The sequence below is a fragment of the Gorilla gorilla genome, chromosome 8 (assembly GCF_029281585.2).
Source record: "Gorilla gorilla gorilla isolate KB3781 chromosome 8, NHGRI_mGorGor1-v2.1_pri, whole genome shotgun sequence".
Taxonomy (NCBI): Eukaryota; Metazoa; Chordata; class Mammalia; order Primates; family Hominidae; genus Gorilla; species Gorilla gorilla.
The window spans coordinates 42,352,414-42,372,051 of NC_073232.2; the positions used below are offsets into that span (position 1 = coordinate 42,352,414).

Below are 19,638 nucleotides of genomic sequence, written 5' to 3' on the forward strand. Positions count from 1 at the left end.
TTTTTAATAAGTTAAAGTAATCAATTCTAAAGTAAAAATAAACCTTATCTCATAAACCCAAGTTTATGTGTCAGCCTGGGTGCGCATACTTGGATTTAATCTGATGTCTAGTGCCTTGTAAGCATTCTAAGAGATGACCTCAGGCTGGGTGTGGTGGCTTACACCTGTAGTCCCAGCACTTTAGGAGGCCGAGGTGGGCAGATTACTTGAGTTCAAGACCAGCCTGGCCAACATGGCAAAACTCCATCTGTACTAAAAATAAAAAGTAAAATAGCTGGGCGTGGTGATGCATGCCTGTAATCCCAGCTTCACAGGAAGCTGAGGCAGGAGAATTGCTTGAACCTGGGAGGTGGAGATTGCAGTCAGCCTAGATCACACCATTGCACTTGCACCCCAGTCTGGGTGACAAACTCTGTCTCAAAAAAAAAAAAAAAAAAAAGATGACCTCAAGCAGCACCTAGCATATACTTTGTCCTTACTTAAACATGTGTGGTTCTTCCAGGGACAGATGAGCAGGCAATTGTGGATGTGGTGGCCAACCGTTCCAATGATCAGAGGCAAAAAATTAAAGCAGCATTTAAGACCTCCTATGGCAAGGTATGTTTTTCTTTCCTGGAGTGAGCACCAGCAGTGGCTGGTAGACTCTGCATTCATGTCAGATTGGATACTATATTTTGATTAGTACCTGTGGCGCAAAAGAGGGACAACTAGACTTTAGAGACCTCAAGGGTACTGTATTCCCTATTTCTGTTTTTTGTTTTGTTTTGTTTTTTTGTTTTGTTTTGTTTTGAGACGAAGTCTCGCACCAACATCCAGGCTGGAGTGCAATGGTGCGATCTCAGCTCACTGCCGTCTTTGCTTCCCGAGTTCAAGCAATTCTCCTGCCTCAGCCTCCTGAGTAGCTGGGACTACAGGTGCACAGCACCATGCCTGGCTAATTTTTGTATTTTTAGTAGAGACGGAGTTTCACCATGTTGGCCAGGCTGGTCTCTAACTCCTGACCTCAAGTGATCCGCCTGCCTCAGCCTCCCAAAGTGCTGGGATTACAGACGTGAGCCACCATGCCTGGCCTATTTCTCTTAAAAGGCTTTTTCATTCTAGAGTAGTCCTTGATCTCATAATCATACCTCACCCCAGTCACATATGTGATAGACATTCAGTAGAAAGTAGATCACAACTACAATCATGATCAAGAGGATGGTTCTCAGTCTTCTGCCTGTTACAGTGGGATTCAAGGCTTATTACATAGCCCTTGTTTATTCTTGGTCCTGGGCATCGCCTTCTGCTTCTCTCCCTTTCTCTAAACATGTCCTATGTTAAAATTATATGGACTGAGCATGGTGGCTTACGCCTGTAATCCCAGCACTTTGGGAGGCCAAAGCAGGAGAATTTCTTGAGGCCAGGAGTTCAAGACCAGCCTGGGCAACATAGGGAGACTTCATTTCCAACAACGATGACAACAAATTATATTAGCTGGGCGTGGTGGCGTGTGTCCATAGTCCCAGCTGCTTGGGAGGCTGAGGTAGAAAGATTGCTTGAGCCCAGGAAGTCAGGCTGTTAGTGAGCTGTGATTGTGTTACTGCACTGTAGCCTAGGTGACAGAACAAGACGCTGTCTCAAAAAAAAAATAATATGGAAATGCTTGCCATTCTCTGTACACACCATGATCTTTTATGCTTCTGTGTTGTGTACATGCCATTCTCCTGGCCTTGAATACCTTTTCTTTTTTTCATGGCAAACTTCTTTAAGATTTGGCTTAAATATCAGCTACTCTGAAGTTTCTTTCATTAGTCTGGACAGAATTTAGCTGCTGCTTAATACTGTAGTCCCATAGCACTTTGTAAAACCTCTGTTATTACTAATCTCATGGCCCACCCCCAAAAACTGAGCTCCCATAGGACAAACCATGGTCACAGTCATCTTTGTATTACAGTACCAAGTATATAATGGCAAGTAGCCACTTAATACTTGTTGAATGGATGATCAGTTTCTAAATCCAACAAGATTCTATGGCTAAAAAATGCCATTGTTCCTCAGATGTAATGGGAAAACATGGATAGCACTGCTTTGGTTTTTTTTTTTTTTTTTACTTTTTTTGAGACAGAGTCTCAAAAGGCTGGAGTGCAGTGGCATGATCTCCGCTCACTGCAGCCTCCACTTTCCAGGCAAGAGCGATTTTCGTGCCTCAGCCTCTCGAGTAGCTGGAATTATAGGTGTCTGCCACCACACCCAGCTAATTTTTGCACTTTTAGTAGAGACGGGATTTTGCCATGTTGGCAAGTGTGGTCTCAAACTCCTGGCCTCATGTGATCTGCCTGCCTTGGCCTCCCAAAGTGCTGGGATTACAGGCATGAGCCACCACGCCTGACCTGCTTTGCCATTTAGATAGGAATCCTAAAAATATCCTAATGTTCTCTGCATCTAGTTTATATTTCTCAGAATGGGGTAGTGGTCCATTGATTGGTCCCACCTTGCTTATTCTATTTTGCCTTTCCCTGTCTGCCCAGCCCAGTGACTGATTATGCAACACAAACCCTAGATCTCCTTAAGCTTCAACATCAGACTCACTATTCTCACAAAGATATTTTCCATGTTATGAATTTTTTATCTAGTCTGCACAATGCTGTCTCAAGTTTTTTTATATATTGATTTAGAATTAAAACTAACAATCTAATTTCCGTACCACTAGCCACCTCTTTTCTTAACTTCCTAATTAGTAAAACACTGTTTTCTAGCCTGCTATAGTCATCTTTGAGTCCATGTTTTTCTTTTATCATAGGGAGTATTCTGTATGCTTTGTCCTAGCAGTTGGTTATTTACTAGTTTTTATTGATCTAATCTATAAAATGGCCCTTTAAAATGTTTCTTTTGTCTACTTTGTTCCTTCTCATTTCCATTGTTACCATTCAAGTCCAAGACTTTATTACCTCTTAACTAAATATTCCAGTAGCCTAAATGTTTTTGTCTATAGCTTCTTTGTCACCATCATCCATTCTGAATATTGTTGCTACATCAGTGCCATTTTCTTGCATGAAAAGTTTCCAGTGGTTCCTCCCAGCAAACAGAATCAAGTCCATATTCTTTAGCTTGGCATTCAATGTAATAATCCAAGATTTAGTTACAACTTTGTTTTAACTCATCTATTATGAAAACCTTCCTCTGTAACAAAACCAGTTGTCTTATTGTTCCATTGAACAAGCTTTGCTCATTCTTGGCTCTATACGAGTAATTCTCAACCTTAACTGAACATCGTAATTTCCTTTAAAACTTAAAAATACACAGAATCTCTGAGTCTTAGTCCTGGACATCAATGTTTTTGTTTCTTTTTTAAAGCTCCACAATGAATGTAATGAAGAGTCAAGGCTGGGAACCCCTTCTCTGTTCCTTGGTGGTGTTCCTTCTTACCTGAAATACCTTTCTCCTTCCTCTTTGCATGCTAATTTTTACATTTTTCTCTGAGCTCTCTAGCTGACTTTGAACTTTTTGTTTCAACTTTCTCTATTACTTATTTCTATGCTACTTACCCAGTGCTAGAGTACAGGTTACCTTACATTATTTTTTTTTTAGATGTGTATCTTTCCAAATAAGAACAAGATCGGCTGGGCACAGTGGTTCATGTGTGTAATGCCAGCACTTCGGGAGGCCAAGGCGGGTGTATCACTTGGGGTCAGGCATTCAAGACCAGCCTGGCCAACATGTGAAACCCCATCTCTACTAAAAATACAAAATTTAGCCTGGCGTGGTGGGATGTGCCTGTAGTCCCAGCTACTCAGGGGGCTGAGGAAGGAGAAGCGCTTGAACCCAGGAGGCAGAGGTTGCAGTTAGCCGAGATCACACCACTGCATTCCAGCCTGGGTGACAGAGCGAGACCCTGTCTCAAAAAAATAACAACAAAAAACAAATAAGAACAAGATGAGAATGGTTTCTACTTCCTCATAGAACCAAGAACAGTTCCTTTTACTAAGTAAATATCTGTTTATCATTTTGTCAGTTTGAATAATTCTTTGTTTCATATATCCCTTGTTTTTGTACCTGGTAGAGTGGAATAAGAATTTATTAAATGTTTATTGATAGAATGAATAAAATAGATCTGTTTGAGTGTAATAAGTGTGTAACAGACTTTAAATTTATTTACTTCTTTTTTATTTTTATTTATTTATTTATTTTTTTTTTTTTTGAGACGGAGTCTTGCTCTGTCGCCCAGGCTGGAGTGCAGTGGTGTGATCTCAGCTCACTGCAAGCTCTGCCTCCCAGGTTCACGCTGTTCTCTTGTGTCAGCCTCCCGAGGACCTGGGACTACAGGTGCCTGCCACCACTCCCGGTTAATTTTTTGTGTTTTTAGTAGAGACGGGGTTTCACCGTGTTAACCAGGATGGTCTTGATCTTCTGACCTCATGATCCTCCCGCCTTGACCTCTCAAAGTGCTGGGATTACAGGCATGAGCCACCGCGCCTGGCCTGTAACATTCAGCTTTATATAACATAACATTCAGCTTTCAAATTTAGGTTTTTATAAAGCAATTCCATTTCTTTTTTTGTATTTTCCTTAAAAGATTTAAGTGACAAAATTTGGAGAACACATATACTTAGCTTGTATTTGTGATTAAATAGGATTTAATCAAAGATCTCAAATCAGAGTTAAGTGGAAATATGGAAGAACTGATCCTGGCCCTCTTCATGCCTCCTACGTATTATGATGCCTGGAGCTTACGGAAAGCAATGCAGGTACTACTATATGTCATTTATTATGAGTATTTTGTCCTATTTCATATGTAAAACCGTACAAATTATGACAGTTCTGAATTTACAGTGGTAATTAAAGCAATTCTTTATTTCACATCATCCATCTGAATATATAGTTTTTAGTTCTAGAGAACAAAGAAATATTTGATGAAGATTTAATTACTTGCAGAAATTTCATTTTTCTTTGTATAATCTTCCCTTCATTTCACGTAGGGAGCAGGAACTCAGGAACGTGTATTGATTGAGATTTTGTGCACAAGAACAAATCAGGAAATCCGAGAAATTGTCAGATGTTATCAGTCAGAATTTGGACGAGACCTTGAAAAGGACATTAGGTCAGATACATCAGGACATTTTGAACGTTTACTTGTGTCCATGTGCCAGGTGAGTATAGTATGAATGCTTGTGCGTTGATAGAGGGAACATACTTTAAAAGCCTTTTGCCAGTGAGCATTCTTTATTCCTTTTAATATTTAGCCACCTTGCAATATTGCCATCTTAAAGAGGGACAACACAGAAACCAGTGTACAGATTTCTTTGTAGTTACTATTGAGATTTATTCCTGTAAATCTGGCTTTTGTAAGGAATTAGAGATTTAACCTCTAAGGTTGTATGGAATCAGAAACCAATTCGAGGCTCTGTGGCTGGGATGGGGATGAAACTGTACATTTGAGCTTATCACTATCCTGCCCATTATGCCCCACCATCAAGTGAAGATGTGCAGGACTGCCATAGAGGTGCTACAGGAAGTGAGGACTATGTGAGGAGACCCAGAAATGCAGAAAAATGTTTTAGGGTTCCCAGTAATAACTGTGATTAGCACCTTCTTTATTTTGATTCCCCAGGTGTGCTGGAGAATTGACAGAAAATACTCCAAATAGGGTATTTGCAATGGCATTAGAAACACACTTAGGGCCAGACATTGTGCCTCACACCTGTAATTCCAGCACTTTTGGAGGCCAAGGCAGGAGGATTGCTTGAGGCCAGGAGTTTGAAGCCAGCTTGGGTACCATAGCAAGAAACCATCTCTATAAAAAATATTTTTAAAAATTAGCTGAGCATGGTGGTATGTGCCTATAGTGCCAGCTATTCAGGAAGTTCAGTGGGAGGATCACTTGAGCCCAGGAGATTGAGGCTGCAGTGAACTGTGATCGCACCACTGCATTCCAGCCTGGGCAATAGAGTGAGATCCTGTCCTTAAAAAGAAAAGAAAAAAAGAAAAGAAGCACACTTAGAATGAGATGATGAAGGTGTATTTGAAAGAGATTATGTAAATGACTAGCATGCTGATTCAATATCAAGAGTTACTGCCTATTGTGCTAGTGCACAAGATTGGACCATCTGGAGGGATCTAAAGGAGAGGAGGGGCTCTTAAGAGCCAAGGGAGGGGCCGGGTGTGGTGGTTCATGCCTGTAATCCCAGTACTTTGGGAAGCTGAGGCGGGTGGATCACCTGAGGTCAGGAGTTTGAGACCAGCCTGACCCACTTGGTGAAACTCCATCTCTACTAAATACAAAAAATTAGCCAGGAGTGGTGGCACCTGTAATCCCAGCTACCTGGGAGGCTGAGGCAGGAGAATCGCTTGAACCCGGGAGGCAGAGGTTGCAGTGAGCTGAGATTGTGCCATTGCACTCCAGCCTGGGTAACAAGAGCAAAACTCCATCTAAAAAAAAAAAAGGGGAGGTAGCTGTGGAAAGGATAGTGTGTAACAGTGAGTGGATATGGAAATGAGAAAGCAAAGTAAATGGGTTGAAGGAAATTGAATTTACCTAAATCAGAGTAACAGGAGGGCAGTAGGTTAGGATTTAAAAGAAACAAGAAGGAAAACAGACAATGCTAAAAAATGGCTATTAAGATTTTACATGAGGTGCTGAGTCTCTCTTTATGCAGAGTTCAAGGCCCAGCCCTACCTTTTCCAGGGCATGAGTAGAGGAGTAACTTCCTGGGAAAGTGTGTGTGAATCCAAAGGCAATAATCTGGGAAATTTTTTGTGAGTACCTTTTCCTGTGTTATATTCAGTCGCCCACGTAGAATGTGCCTCTACGTATTCCTTGTGCCAGTTGCTCAGAAGACAGTTCTTCAGCTTCAAGGAGGATTTTTCCATCTTATTCCAAAGATGGTCCCTGAGACTCTAAAAGGCAGCCTTTTCTTGTTTGGGTTTGTCTTTCTGTTTTTGAAAGAAACCAACTGCTCATTAAGCTTAAACTCTTCCTTCCTCCTTCCTTTCTTCCTATTCCAGGGAAGAGTGTGGTATACAAATAGGCACAGTCTAACAGAACATGAGTTATTTGTAGCTGCTTCTATAAAGCTCATGTGTCATTTTTATGCATGTATTTATGGTAAATACTTATGTATTAAGATTATAATTCGATGGCTGAGTGTGGTGGTGTGAGCTTATAGTCCCAGCTACTCTGGAGGCTGAGGTAGGAGGATCACTTGAACCCAGGAATTTGAGGCTATGATCATGTCTGCAAATAGCCATTGCACCCCAGCCTGGGCAACATAGTGAAATCGTGTCTCTTAAAAAAAAATGTTATACTCAGATGAGGAAAAGAAAGTTTATGAAGCCTCCATATTATATCCTCCCTCCCTCCTGCCCTAGAATTAAATTTCTTGAGGGCAGAGACCCTGTCTCTCCTGTGTACCTACTGCTTAACACAGTGCCTGACACAAAGAAAATGCTTAATGTCTCTTAGTCGCATGAATGAATACAAAGTAGAACTCAGTACAGTGCATATTGATCTTAAATTCCAGCTAAGAGAGCTGTTTCTTCATTTGAGTGGTAGTTAATATCTCCTAGTAGAGATATTTTTGTTTAAACATTGTGGGTTTAATTTAGCTCCCAAAAGCCCTCATTTTTAACATAACCTCATTAAACCATGATCTTATATTATAAAATCCAGTTGACAGTATAATAAATTACTAGTTATATTTCCATGCATAGAAATGAAGGATATGCATGACAGACATTATGTATTAATCTTTAATAAATTATCTCTTTAGGCCAGGCCCAGTGGCTTACATCTATAATCCCAGCACTTTAGGAGGCTAAGGCAGGAGGATCACTTAAGCCCAGGAGTTAGAGACCAGCACCTGGGCAACATAGTGAGACACGCTGTCTCTACAAAAAATAAAAAAATTAACCAGGCATGGTCGTTTGTGCCTGTATTCCCAGCTATCTGGGAGGCTGAGGTGGAAGGATCACTTGAGCCTAGGAGGTTGATACTGCACTCCAGCCTGAGTGACAGAGCAAGACCCTATCTCAAAAAAAAAAAAAAAAAAAAAGAAATAGTCTCTTTAAATCCAAAACTGAACTAGATTGGAAAAAAAAAATTTAGTAGAACTATTATTTATTTCTTCCAATTCCTGCCTTTCTCTTTTGCAGGGAAATCGTGATGAGAACCAGAGTATAAACCACCAAATGGCTCAGGAAGATGCTCAGCGTCTCTATCAAGCTGGTGAGGGGAGACTAGGGACCGATGAATCTTGCTTTAACATGATCCTTGCCACAAGAAGCTTTCCTCAGCTGAGAGCTACCATGGAGGCTTATTCTAGGGTATGAGCTTTTCTTTTGAAGATTTGGCTTCTGCTGTAAGATACAAAAATATTTAACCCTTTAATTTTGTTTGCAGATGGCTAATCGAGACTTGTTAAGCAGTGTGAGCCGTGAGTTTTCCGGATATGTAGAAAGTGGTTTGAAGACCATCTGTAAGATATTTTTGTGCTTTGCTTTATTTTCTTTTTAAATGAGTGGGAGCTTTGAATAGTTGTTCCCATTAAATGTTGATAATATAGTCCACGTGGAATCTGCTTAGGCAGTAGCTGATCTAATCCTTTGGGGTTTGTGTTTTGTTGTTTGTTTTCTTTATTGGATAAGCCCCCAGAAACAATCCTGTGTTTTTACATACAATTTCCTATGAATGGTAGTTCTGTGATCAAACAGGGCTGTTTGGGGATTATTTGGCCTTCATCTGTAGGCCTGTCTTGAGAACTGTGCCAGAATACCTGATAGTTGTAGCACTTCCTTTAAAGAGAAAGGGAAAGCCCTGAGGAACTCACAGCGTCACCACGAAGCAGTTTGAGTCCTCAAAACAGATATTTCAGGTACTCAGCCCAGAGAGACTCATTTCCTTTTTGAAGTTAACCAGTTTCTGGTGGTCTAATGCACAGATGTCTAACAAAGTGAAAGTTTCATTCTCATGGATATTAGGACTAAGGGGAGTATTAGTAACACTTTGGTATTAACAATGGAATGTCAGGCCAGGGGCAGTAGCTCACACTTGTAGTCCCAGCTACTCAGAAGGCTGAGGTGGGAGGATCACCTGAGTCTGGGAGGCTACAGTGAGCCATGATTGCACCACTGCACTCTAGGCTGGATGAGAGTGAGAACCTGTCTCAAAAAAAATCAAGGAGAGCATCTGAACACCCTTAACTCACCCCATGTTTCTGTGATGATTACAGAGAAAATAATCAAAGGCAGGCTATAAGTGATAAATGAAGCTGGAGGGGTGCACTTCTTGTGAGATCATGATTCCATGTCTCAACCATCTCTAACTTGCAGTGCAGTGTGCCCTGAACCGCCCTGCCTTCTTTGCTGAGAGGCTCTACTATGCTATGAAAGGTGCTGGCACAGATGACTCCACCCTGGTCCGGATTGTGGTCACTCGAAGTGAGGTGAGGCAGGCCTCTCTCTTTTTGTCAGGTCTTACTTGATGTTCAATGTTGATTTCTTTAAAAGTTCCCCAGCTGGTTGTCGGTCCCTCAAAAATGATAAGAAAGAGCTCTCTTTGCCACCTAAAAGAGGTGGTATAAAGAACAGAAAATTCACTTTCCTCATGCTGTGGGAGAAGCTTGCATTAGTGAAATAGGCCACTCTACCCTAATGAAGATAATACTAACAGATTTTACAACTTGAGAACGTCAATGGAGAATACAAATTTATGGGAAGTTAGACATTTGTCTTTTGATTTTCATTTTGCTTATATAAAAATTATATGAAAGGCCTATGTAGATTAATCCTAGTGGATATCAACATTATTTAAATTTAGCATCCTTTATTAATAATAAAACAATTTTTTAAATATTCATAATTATCTCCTTAAATATAGCCTCATTTTTAAAAATTGTACTTTATATGTTTACTGCACTTACAAAAAATTATTTTTTTTCTCAGAAGAAATGACATTTGAATTTTTTTTTTTTCTTTTTTTGAGACATGGTCTCACTCTGTCACCCAGACTGGAGTGCAGTGGCACGATCTCAGCTCACTGCAACCTCCACTTCCTGGGTTCAAGCAATTCTGTCGCCTCAGCCTCTCGAGTAGCTGGGACTACAGGTGTGCGCCACCATGCCCAGCTAAGTTTTTGTATTTTTTGGTAGAGATGGGGTTTCACCATGTTGGCCAGGCTGGTCTCGAACTCCTGACCTCAAGTGATCCACCCGCCTTGGCCTCCCAAAGTGCTGGGATCACAGGCGTGAGCCACCACGCCTGGCCTGAACTTTTAATTGAAAGAAAACATGGCGGGGTGTGGTGGCTTACTCCTGTAATCTCAGCAGTTTGGGAGGCCAAGGCGGGAGGATTGCTTGAGCCCAGGAGTTTAAGACCAGCCTGGGCAACATGGTGAAACCTATTTCTAAAAAAACATGTGCGCGCACACACACGCACACACACACACACACGCCGGGGCGTGGTAGACCAGCCTGGGCAACATGGTGAAACCTATTTATACAACACACACGCACGCACGCACGCACGCACGCCAGGCATGGTAGTCCCAGCTACCCAGAATGTTGAGGTGAAGGTCAAGGCTGCAGTGAGCCGTGATCGCATCACTACACTCCAGCCTTGGTGACAGAGACCCTGTGTCAAAAAAATACCCTAAATTATTATTATTATTGCGTGTTTTTTTTTGTTTTTTGTTTTTTTTTTTTTTTTTGAGATGGAGTCTCGCTCTGTCACCCAGGCTGAAATACAGTGGCACAATCTCGGCTTACTGCAACCTCTGCCTCCCGGGTTCAAGTGATTCTCCTGCCTCAGCCTCCCGAGTAGCTGGGATTACAGGTGCATGCCACCATGCCTGGCTAATTTTTTTGTGTTTTTAGTAGAGACTGGGTTTCACCATGTTGGTCAGGCTGGTCTCGAACTCCTGACCTGATGATCTGTCTGCCTCGGCCTCCCAAAGTGCTGGGATTATAGGCATGAGCCACCACACCCGGCCAAAAACCCTAAATTATACTAAAGAAGGTAGATTATTTTTAAAGAAAACAACCAGAATATGGTATTTTGAAAAAAACTTTGTTCTTTAGCTTAAATTTTCAAAGCAGGATGTTTTAAGTTGTGATAAAATATACATAACATAAACATTTACCATTTTTAAGTAGCAATAAGTACATTCACATTGTTATGCAACCATCATTACCATTCACCTTCAGATGTTTTTTCAACTTGCAAAACTGAAAATCCATACTCCTTAAACAGTAACTCCCCATTCTCCTTTCTCGCAACTGCTGGCAACAAACCATGTGACTTTCTGTGCCTGTGTTTGACTACTCTAGGTACGTCATATTGGTGGAATCATACAATATTTGTCTTTTTGTGAGTGTCGTCTTTTACTTAGCATAGCGTCCTCAAGGTTTATTCATGTTGTAGCATGTCAGAATTTCCTTCCTTTTGAGACTGAGTAATTAAAGTCTGTTGTACGTGTATCCCACCTTTTGTTTTGTTTTTTAATTCATCTGTGACACTTGGTTTGTTTCTGCCTGAATAATGCTGCTATGAACATGGATGTACAAATATCTGTTCAAGTCTACTTTCACTTATTTTGAATATACCCAGAAGTGGAATTTCTAGGTCATATTGTAATTCTTTGGAAGTGTTTTTGTTTTGCTTTGAGGAATTAACCATATTAGTTTCCACAGCAGCTGCACCCTTTTACTTTTCCATCAACCTGTGTACAAGTGTTCCCATTTCATGGCATCCTTGCCAATACTTACTATTTTTTTGGTTTTGATAATAGCCATCCTATCAAATGTTTTTAAATGACTAATATCTTTGGAATAATAGATGAAACTAGTACTACCCTGACCAAGTATTTTACAGAGCTGTGAATCAGACCTTCATTGGGTAGTGCTAGCATTGGTATGAGAGCCAGCCATAAAATGTCAGTCACTTGGTGTTTTCCCCCCCAAGTTTTGATTATTATTAAGATCTTATTATTTAAAAAGAATTTTAATAAATGTCAGTTGTCACAGATGTTTTTCTGACAGAAATATTATTTCTTATGCAGATTGACCTTGTACAAATAAAACAGATGTTCGCTCAGATGTATCAGAAGACTCTGGGCACAATGATTGCAGGTGACACGAGTGGAGATTACCGAAGACTTCTTCTGGCTATTGTGGGCCAGTAGGAGGGATTTTTTTTTTTTTTAATGAAAAAAAAATTTCTATTCATAGCTTATCCTTCAGAGCAATGACCTGCATGCAGCAATATCAAACATCAGCTAACCGAAAGAGCTTTCTGTCAAGGACCGTATCAGGGTAATGTGCTTGGTTTGCACATGTTGTTATTGCCTTAATTCTAATGTTATTTTGTTCTCTACATACAATCAATGTAAAGCCATATCACAATGATACAGTAATATTGCAATGTTTGTAAACCTTCATTCTTACTAGTTTCATTCTAATCAAGATGTCAAATTGAATAAAAATCACAGCAATCTCTGATTCTGTGTAATAATATTGAATAATTTTTTAGAAGGTTACTGAAAGCTCTGCCTTCCGGAATCCCTCTAAGTCTGCTTGATAGAGTGGATAGTATGTTAAAACTGTGTACTTTAAAAAAAAATTCAACTCTTTACATCTAGAATAATTTGCATCTCATTTTGCCTAAATTGGTTCTGTATTCATAAACACTTTCCACATAGAAAATAGATTAGTATTACCTGTGGCACCTTTTAAGAAAGGGTCAAATGTTTATATGCTTAAGATACATAGCCTACTTTTTTTTCCCAGTTGTTTTCTTTTTTTAAATTGAGTTATGACAAATAAAAAATTGCATATATTTAAGGTGTACAATATGATGTTTTGATATCAGCATTCCTTGTGTAATGATTCCACAATTAAGGTCAGGCTAATTACGTATATGTCACCTTGACATAGTTACCATTTTTTCATGTGTGGTGAAAACACTGAAGATCTACTACCTTAGCAAATTTTAAGTGTTCAGTACATTATTAACTATAGATATTATGCTCTACATTAAACCTCTAGCATTTATTTGTTTTATAACTTAAAGTTTATACCCTTTGACCAACATCTCCCCATTTTCCCCACCTCTCACCTGGACAACCACCACTCTGTTTAAGTTCAGCTATTTTAGATTCCACGTATAAATGGTATACAATATTCTCTTTCTGTGTCTGGCTTATTTCACTTAGCATAATGATCTCTAAGTTTATAGTTCACATTGTCACAAATGGCAGAATTTCCTCCATTTTTTTTTTTTTTTTTTTTGAGATGGAGTTTCACTCTTGTTCCCCAGGCTGGAGTTCAGTGGCACAATCTCAGCTCACTGCAACCTCCGCCTTCCAGGCTCAAGCGATTCTCTTGCCTCAGCCTCCCGAGTAGCTGGGATTATAGGCATCTGCCATGACTCCCGGCTAATTTTTTGTTTAGTAGAGATGGGGTTTCACCAGATTGGCCAGGCTGGTCTTGAACTCGTGACCTCAGGTGATCCACACGCCTTGGCCTCCCAAAGTGCTTGGATTACAGGCAAGAGCCACCACACCCGGCCAGAGTTTCCTCCTTTAAGGCTGAATAATATTCCATTGTGTATATATACTATAATTTCTTTATCCATTCATCCATCAATGGACACTTGAGTAGTTTCCATATCTTGGTTATTGTGAATAATGCTGCAGTGAACATGGGAGTAAAGATACCTCTTTACTGATTTCATTTCCTTCAGATACATACCCAGAGGTGGTATTGCTGGGTCATATTATTTTTAATTTTTTGAGAAACCTCCATACTGTTTTCTATAATGGCTGTACCAATTTACCTTCCCACCAACAGTGTACAGTGGTTCCCTTTGCTCCACATTCTTGCCAACACTTGCTATGTCTTACCTTTTTGATAATACCCAACCTAATAGGTGAAAATTCCATGTGTACTTGAGAAGAATGTATATGCTGCCATTGTTAGGTATAGAGTGTTCCGTATGTGTCCATTAGATCTAGTTTATTGTTCTATTTAAGTCCTCTTTTTCCTTACATCTGATTCTTCTATCCATTATTGAGAATGGGGTATTGAAGTCCCCAGTTACTGTTGTAAAACTGTTTCTCCCTTTAATTCTATCAGTTTTTGCTTCATATATTTAGGTGGTCTGTTATTAGGTGTGTAGATGTTCATAATTGTCATATCTTCTTGCAGTATTGGATTTTTTATTATATAATGTTCTTTGTCCCCTGTAACCTTTTTTTTTTTTTTTTGAGAATGGAGTCTTGCTCTGCTGCCCAGGCTGGAGTGCAGTGGCCTGATCTCAGCTCACTGCAACCCCCGCCTCTCGGGTTCAAGCAATTCTCCTGCCTCAACCTCCCGAGTAGTGGGGATTACAGGTGCCCGCCAGCCAGCATGCCTGGCTAATTTTTGTATTTTTAGTAGAGACAGGTTTTTGCCATGTTGGCCAGGTTGGTCTTGAACTCCTGACCTCAGGTGATCTGCCCACCTCAGCTTCCCAAAATGCTGGGATTACAGGCCTGAGCCACCATGCCCGGCCCCTATAACCTTTTTTGATTTAAAGTCTATCTCGTCTGATATTACTGTAGCCTCCCCTGCTCTCTTTTGGTTACTATTTGCATGGAGTATCTTTTTCCATCTTTTAACTTTTAATCTGTTTGTGTCTTTGGATCAAATGTGAGTGTTTGGTAGACAGCATAAAGTTGGATTTTTGTTTGTTTGTTTGTTTGTTTTGAGATGGAGTCTCGCTCTGTTGCCAGGCTAGAGTGCAGTGGAGCGATCTCAGCTCATTGCAACTTCCACCGCCCGGGTTCAAGCGATTCTCCTGCCTCAGCCTCCCTAGTAACTGGGACTACAGGTGTGCGCCACCACGCCCAGTTAATTTTTTGTATTTTTAGTTGAGATGGGGTTTTACCATGTTGGCCAGGATGGTCTCGATCTCTTGACCTTGTGATCCGCCCACCTCAGCCTCCCAAGGATTTTTAAAAACTCATTTTGCTGGCCGGGCACGGTGGCTCAGTCTGTAATCCCAGCACTTTGGGAGGCCGAGGCGGGCGGATCACAAGGTCAGGAGATCGAGACCATCCTGTGGATGGTGAAACCCCATCTCTACTAAAAATACAAAAAAAAAAAAAAAATTAACCGGGCGTGGTGGCAGGTGCCTGTGGTCCCAGCTACTGGGGAGGCTGAGGCAGGAGAATGCTGTCAACCCGGGAGGTGGGACTTGCAGTGAGCTGAGATTGTGCCACTGCACTCCAGCCTGGGTGACAGAGCGAGACTCCGTCTCAAAAAAAAAAAAAATCCATTTTGCCAGTCTTTGTCTTTTTTTTTTTTTTTTTTTGAGATGGATCTCGCGCTGTCGCCCAGGCTGGAGTGCAGTGGCGCAATCTTGGCTCACTGCAAGCTCCGCCTCCCGGGTTCACGCCGTTCTTCAGCCTCAGCCTCCCGAGTAGAGCTGGGACCACAGGTGCCCGCCACCACGCCTGGCTAATTTTTTGTATTTTTAGTAGAGACGGGGTTTCACCGTGTTAGCCAGGATGGTCTCGATCTCCTGCCCTCGTGATCCACCCGCCTCAGCCTCCCAAAGTGCTGGGATTACAGGCGTGAGCCACCACGCCCAGCCCAGTCTTTGTCTTTTGATTAGAACATTTAATCCTGGCTGGGCGTGGTAGCTCACACCTGTAATTCCAGCACTTTGGGAGGCTGAGGCCAGCGGATCACTTGAGATCAGGAGTTCAAGACCAGCCTAGCCAACATGGTGAGACCCCGTCTCTACAAAAAATACAAAAATTAGCCGGGTGTGGTGGCATGCGCCTATAATCCCAGCTACTCGGGAGGCTGAGGTAGGAGAATTGCTTGAACCCAGGAGGTGGAGGTTGCAGGGAGCTGAGATCATGCCACTACAATCCAGCCTGGGCTACAGAGCGAGACTCCATCTCAAAAATAAAAATTAAAAAAAAGAAAATGTAATCTATTTACATTTGAAGTAATTACTGATAAGAACTTCCGTTGTATTGCTATTTGTTCTCCATATGGCTTACTGCTTTTTTGTCCCTCATTTCCTGCATTACTGTCTTTTGTGTTTAGTTGTTTTGTAGTGAAACATTTAAATTCATTTCCCTTTGTTTTGTGTATATTCTATAGCTGTTTTCTCTGTGGTTACCATGGGGATAACATTTAACATCCTAAAGTTATAACACTAAATTTATGCCAGCTTCAGTGACATGTACAAACTCTTCTAACAGCTGTGTCCTCACCCCTTTTGGTTGATGTCACAAAATTACATCTTTTTACATTGTGTGACCCAAAACATAAACTAATTCTTTTAAATACATTAGTTTCTTAAATTACGTAGAATACAAAATTTGGAGTTACAAACCAAAATTACAGTTATGCTAGTGTTTAGTTTTTTTTAATGTGTTCATCTCAAATCATGTAGAAAACCAGTAGTATCGTCACAGACTATTATTACAATAACACTAGCTTTTATAATTGCCCATGTATTTACCCTTTATTGAGATCTTTATTTCTTCATGTGGCTTCAAGTTACTGTCTAGTCTCCTTTCATTTCATCCTGCAGGACTAGGACTTCTTTGAGCATTTCTTGTAGGGCAGATCTAGTGGTAATGAACTTTCCCAGCTTTTATCTAGGAATGTCTAAATTTCTTCCTCACTTTTTAAGGACAGTTTTGCCAGATATAGAATTCTTGGGTTGACAATTTTTTTTTTAGCACTTTAACTATATCATCCTATTCTTTCTGATGATAAATCTTCTGATAATCTTATTAAGAATATCTTGTATGTGGTAAATCACTTCTCTCTTGCTGATTTCAGGATTCTGTCTTTGGATTTAGAAAGTTTGATTAAAGACTGGGCACGGTGGCTCACGTCTGTAATCCCAGCACTTTGGGAGGCTGAGGCAGGCGGATCACGAGGGCAGGAGATCAAGACCATCCTGGCTAACACTGTGAAACCCTGTCTCTACTAAAAATACAAAAAATTAGCTGGGCGTGGTGGTGGGCGCCTGTAGTCCCAGCTACTCGGGAGGCTGAGGCAGGAGAATGGCATGAACCCGGGAGACAGAGCTTGCAGTGAGCCGAGATCGCGCCACTGCACTCCAGCCTGCATGACAGAGCGAGACTCCATCCTAAAAAAAAAAAAAAAAGAGAAACTTTGATTGATTAAAATGTGTCTTAATGTGGCTCTCTTTAAGTTCATCTACTTGGAGTTCATTGAGCTGCTTGGGTGTTTATATTCATGTCTCATAGAACTTGGGAAGCTTTTAAGCCATTATTTCTTCAAATATTTTCTCTTCCTCTTTCTTGCCCATTAGAATTCCCACAATGTATATGATGGTCCACTTGATGGTGTTTCACAGGTCCGTTAGGCTCTGTTCACTTTTCCTCAATCTTTTTTCTTTCTGTTTTTCAGACTCAGTTTCCATTGTCCTGTCTCCAATTTGACTTACTCTTTTTTTTGCTTGTTTAAATCTGCCTTTGAATCCTGCTAGTGAATTTTTGCATTTCAGTTATTGTATTTTTCAGCTCCAGAATTTGTTTGGTTTCTTTTTAGGTTTTCTATCTCTTTATTGATATTTCCATTTTCTTCATACATCATTTTCTTGGCTTTTTCCGTATCTTCCTTTAGTTTTTTGATCATCTCTTTTATTTTATTTTATTTTTTTTGAGACAGGGACTCACTCCTGTCGCACAGGCTAGAGTGCAGTGGCACAATCACAGCTTAACTGCAGCCTCGACTTACCTGGCTCAGTTGATCTCCCATGTCAGACTCCAAGTAGCTGGGACTACAGGTGTGTGCCACAACATCCAGCTAATTTTTTGTATTTTTTAGTAGAGATGGGGTTTCACTGTTGCCCAGGCTGGTTTCAAACTCCTGGGCTCAAGTGATCTGCCCACCTTGGCTTCCCAAAGTGTTGGGATTACAGGCATGAGCCACCACACCTGGCCTGATATCTTTAAGACAGTTTTTTGTTTTTGTGTTTTGAGACAAGGGTCTCGCTCTGTCACCCAGGCTGGAGTGCAGTGGCACAATCAAAGCTCACTGCAGCCTCAAACTCCTGGGCTCAAAGTGAGCCTTCTGCCTCAACATCCCAAGTAGCTAGTTAGGACTATAGACACAGGCCACTGCACCTGGCTGGCTTATTTTTTAATTCTTCTTCTTTTTTTTTTTTTTTTTCTCTAAGAGACAGGGTCTCACTGTGTTACCCAGGCTGCTCTTGAACTCCCAGCCTCAAGTGATCCTCTTGCCTTGGCCTCCCAAAGTGCTGGAATTATAGGCATGAACCACCACACCCAGCCTTTAAGACAGGTTTTAAAATTTTTTTGTGTAATAGATCTGTCACCAGGTCTTTTTTTAGAGACAGTTTCTGTTTATTTTTGCCTTTGATTGGGGACAGTTTCCTGTTTCTTTGTATGCCTTGTGATTTTTTTCATTGAAAATTATACATTTGGGTTTAATAATGTGGTAACTCTGGAAATTGGATTCTCCCCTTTCCCCAGGGTTTGCTATTTTTTGTTACTGTATTTGTTAATTTTTTTTTTTTTTTTAATTGTTGTAGGCTGTCTCTGTGCCAAGGACCATACTGAGGTATAAACTTAAGGTCTTCTCAGGTCTTTTTGAGCCTGTGCCTTTCTCTGGGTGTGGGTGGCCACTTTCTAATTTTCCCCATATATGTAGTTGCTTTTGAATGTCCTTGTCTTTAATGTCTGCCCCCCAAAGGGAGAAAAAGAGAAAAATGAAGGGTAGGGGTAAAGACAGACGTACCAGACCTTTCAATTCCCTGAAAGTCACTTCACCTGGAGAGGGAGAGACTTGCAACAATTGGGGGAGGTGCAACAATGGCCCCTGCTTCTTTGTCTGTACCCCTGTGATCAGAAGCAGTGTTCAGTAATCAGCACAGATATCTCATATTTGGAGGATAGGATACTTTTTTTTGCCTATCCTGGCTCCCACAGGCTATGTGCAGGCTCCTACAGGAACAAATGCACCCTCGCCTCCCACAGGATGGGTAGCTACTACTGTGCTAAGAGCGAAAATTGAAATAGTCCAAATTGCCATCCAAGTTTTCCTCTGGAAGTTGCAAACCTTCAATAGACTCCAGAATTCCAAAATAGTTACCTCAGACAGCCTGGGTGGGGAGGCAGATTTCTGGTGCTTCCTACTCTGTCTGCCATCTTCCCAGAGTCCTTTCCCAAGCAACATATTTTTAAACTTTTAAAAATACGAGCTATAATTCATATATACAATTCACCCTTTTAAAGTATACAATTCAGCTGTGCATAATCCCAGCACTTTGGGAAGCCATAGCGGGAGGATTGCTTGAGCCCAGGAATTTGAGACCAACCTGGGCAAGATGGCAAGACCCCGTTGCTACAAGAAAATAATTTAAAAAATTAGCTGTGTGTGGTGGTGCATACCTGTGGTTCTAGCTGCTTGGGAGGCCAAGGCAGGAGGATGGATCATTTGAGCACAGGAGTTCGAGGTGACAGTGAGCTATGATTGTGCCATTGCACTCCAGCCTAGGTGACAAAGTGAGACCCCATCTCTAAAAAATAATGTGTACAATTCAGTGGTTCTCAGCATACTCACAAATTTGTGCAACTGTCACCACAATCAATTATCGAACATTCTCATCACC

General features: G+C 41.0%; 1 protein-coding gene across 2 annotated transcripts in view; it reads left to right on the plus strand.

Moving 5' to 3' along the window:
• The window catches only part of ANXA7 (annexin A7), a 38,704-nt gene extending 25,889 nt beyond the window's left edge, over positions 1–12,815 (plus strand). For both annotated transcript variants that reach the window (XM_019034546.4, XM_019034545.4), the window contains 7 exons: positions 503–597; positions 4,611–4,724; positions 4,956–5,126; positions 8,128–8,298; positions 8,375–8,450; positions 9,304–9,416; positions 12,029–12,815. In XM_019034546.4, the coding sequence (XP_018890091.2) occupies positions 503–597; positions 4,611–4,724; positions 4,956–5,126; positions 8,128–8,298; positions 8,375–8,450; positions 9,304–9,416; positions 12,029–12,151 (863 nt within the window). In that variant the 3' untranslated portion in view covers positions 12,152–12,815. The remainder of the gene's footprint in view (positions 1–502; positions 598–4,610; positions 4,725–4,955; positions 5,127–8,127; positions 8,299–8,374; positions 8,451–9,303; positions 9,417–12,028) is intronic.
• The last annotated feature ends 6,823 nt before the right edge of the window (positions 12,816–19,638 follow it).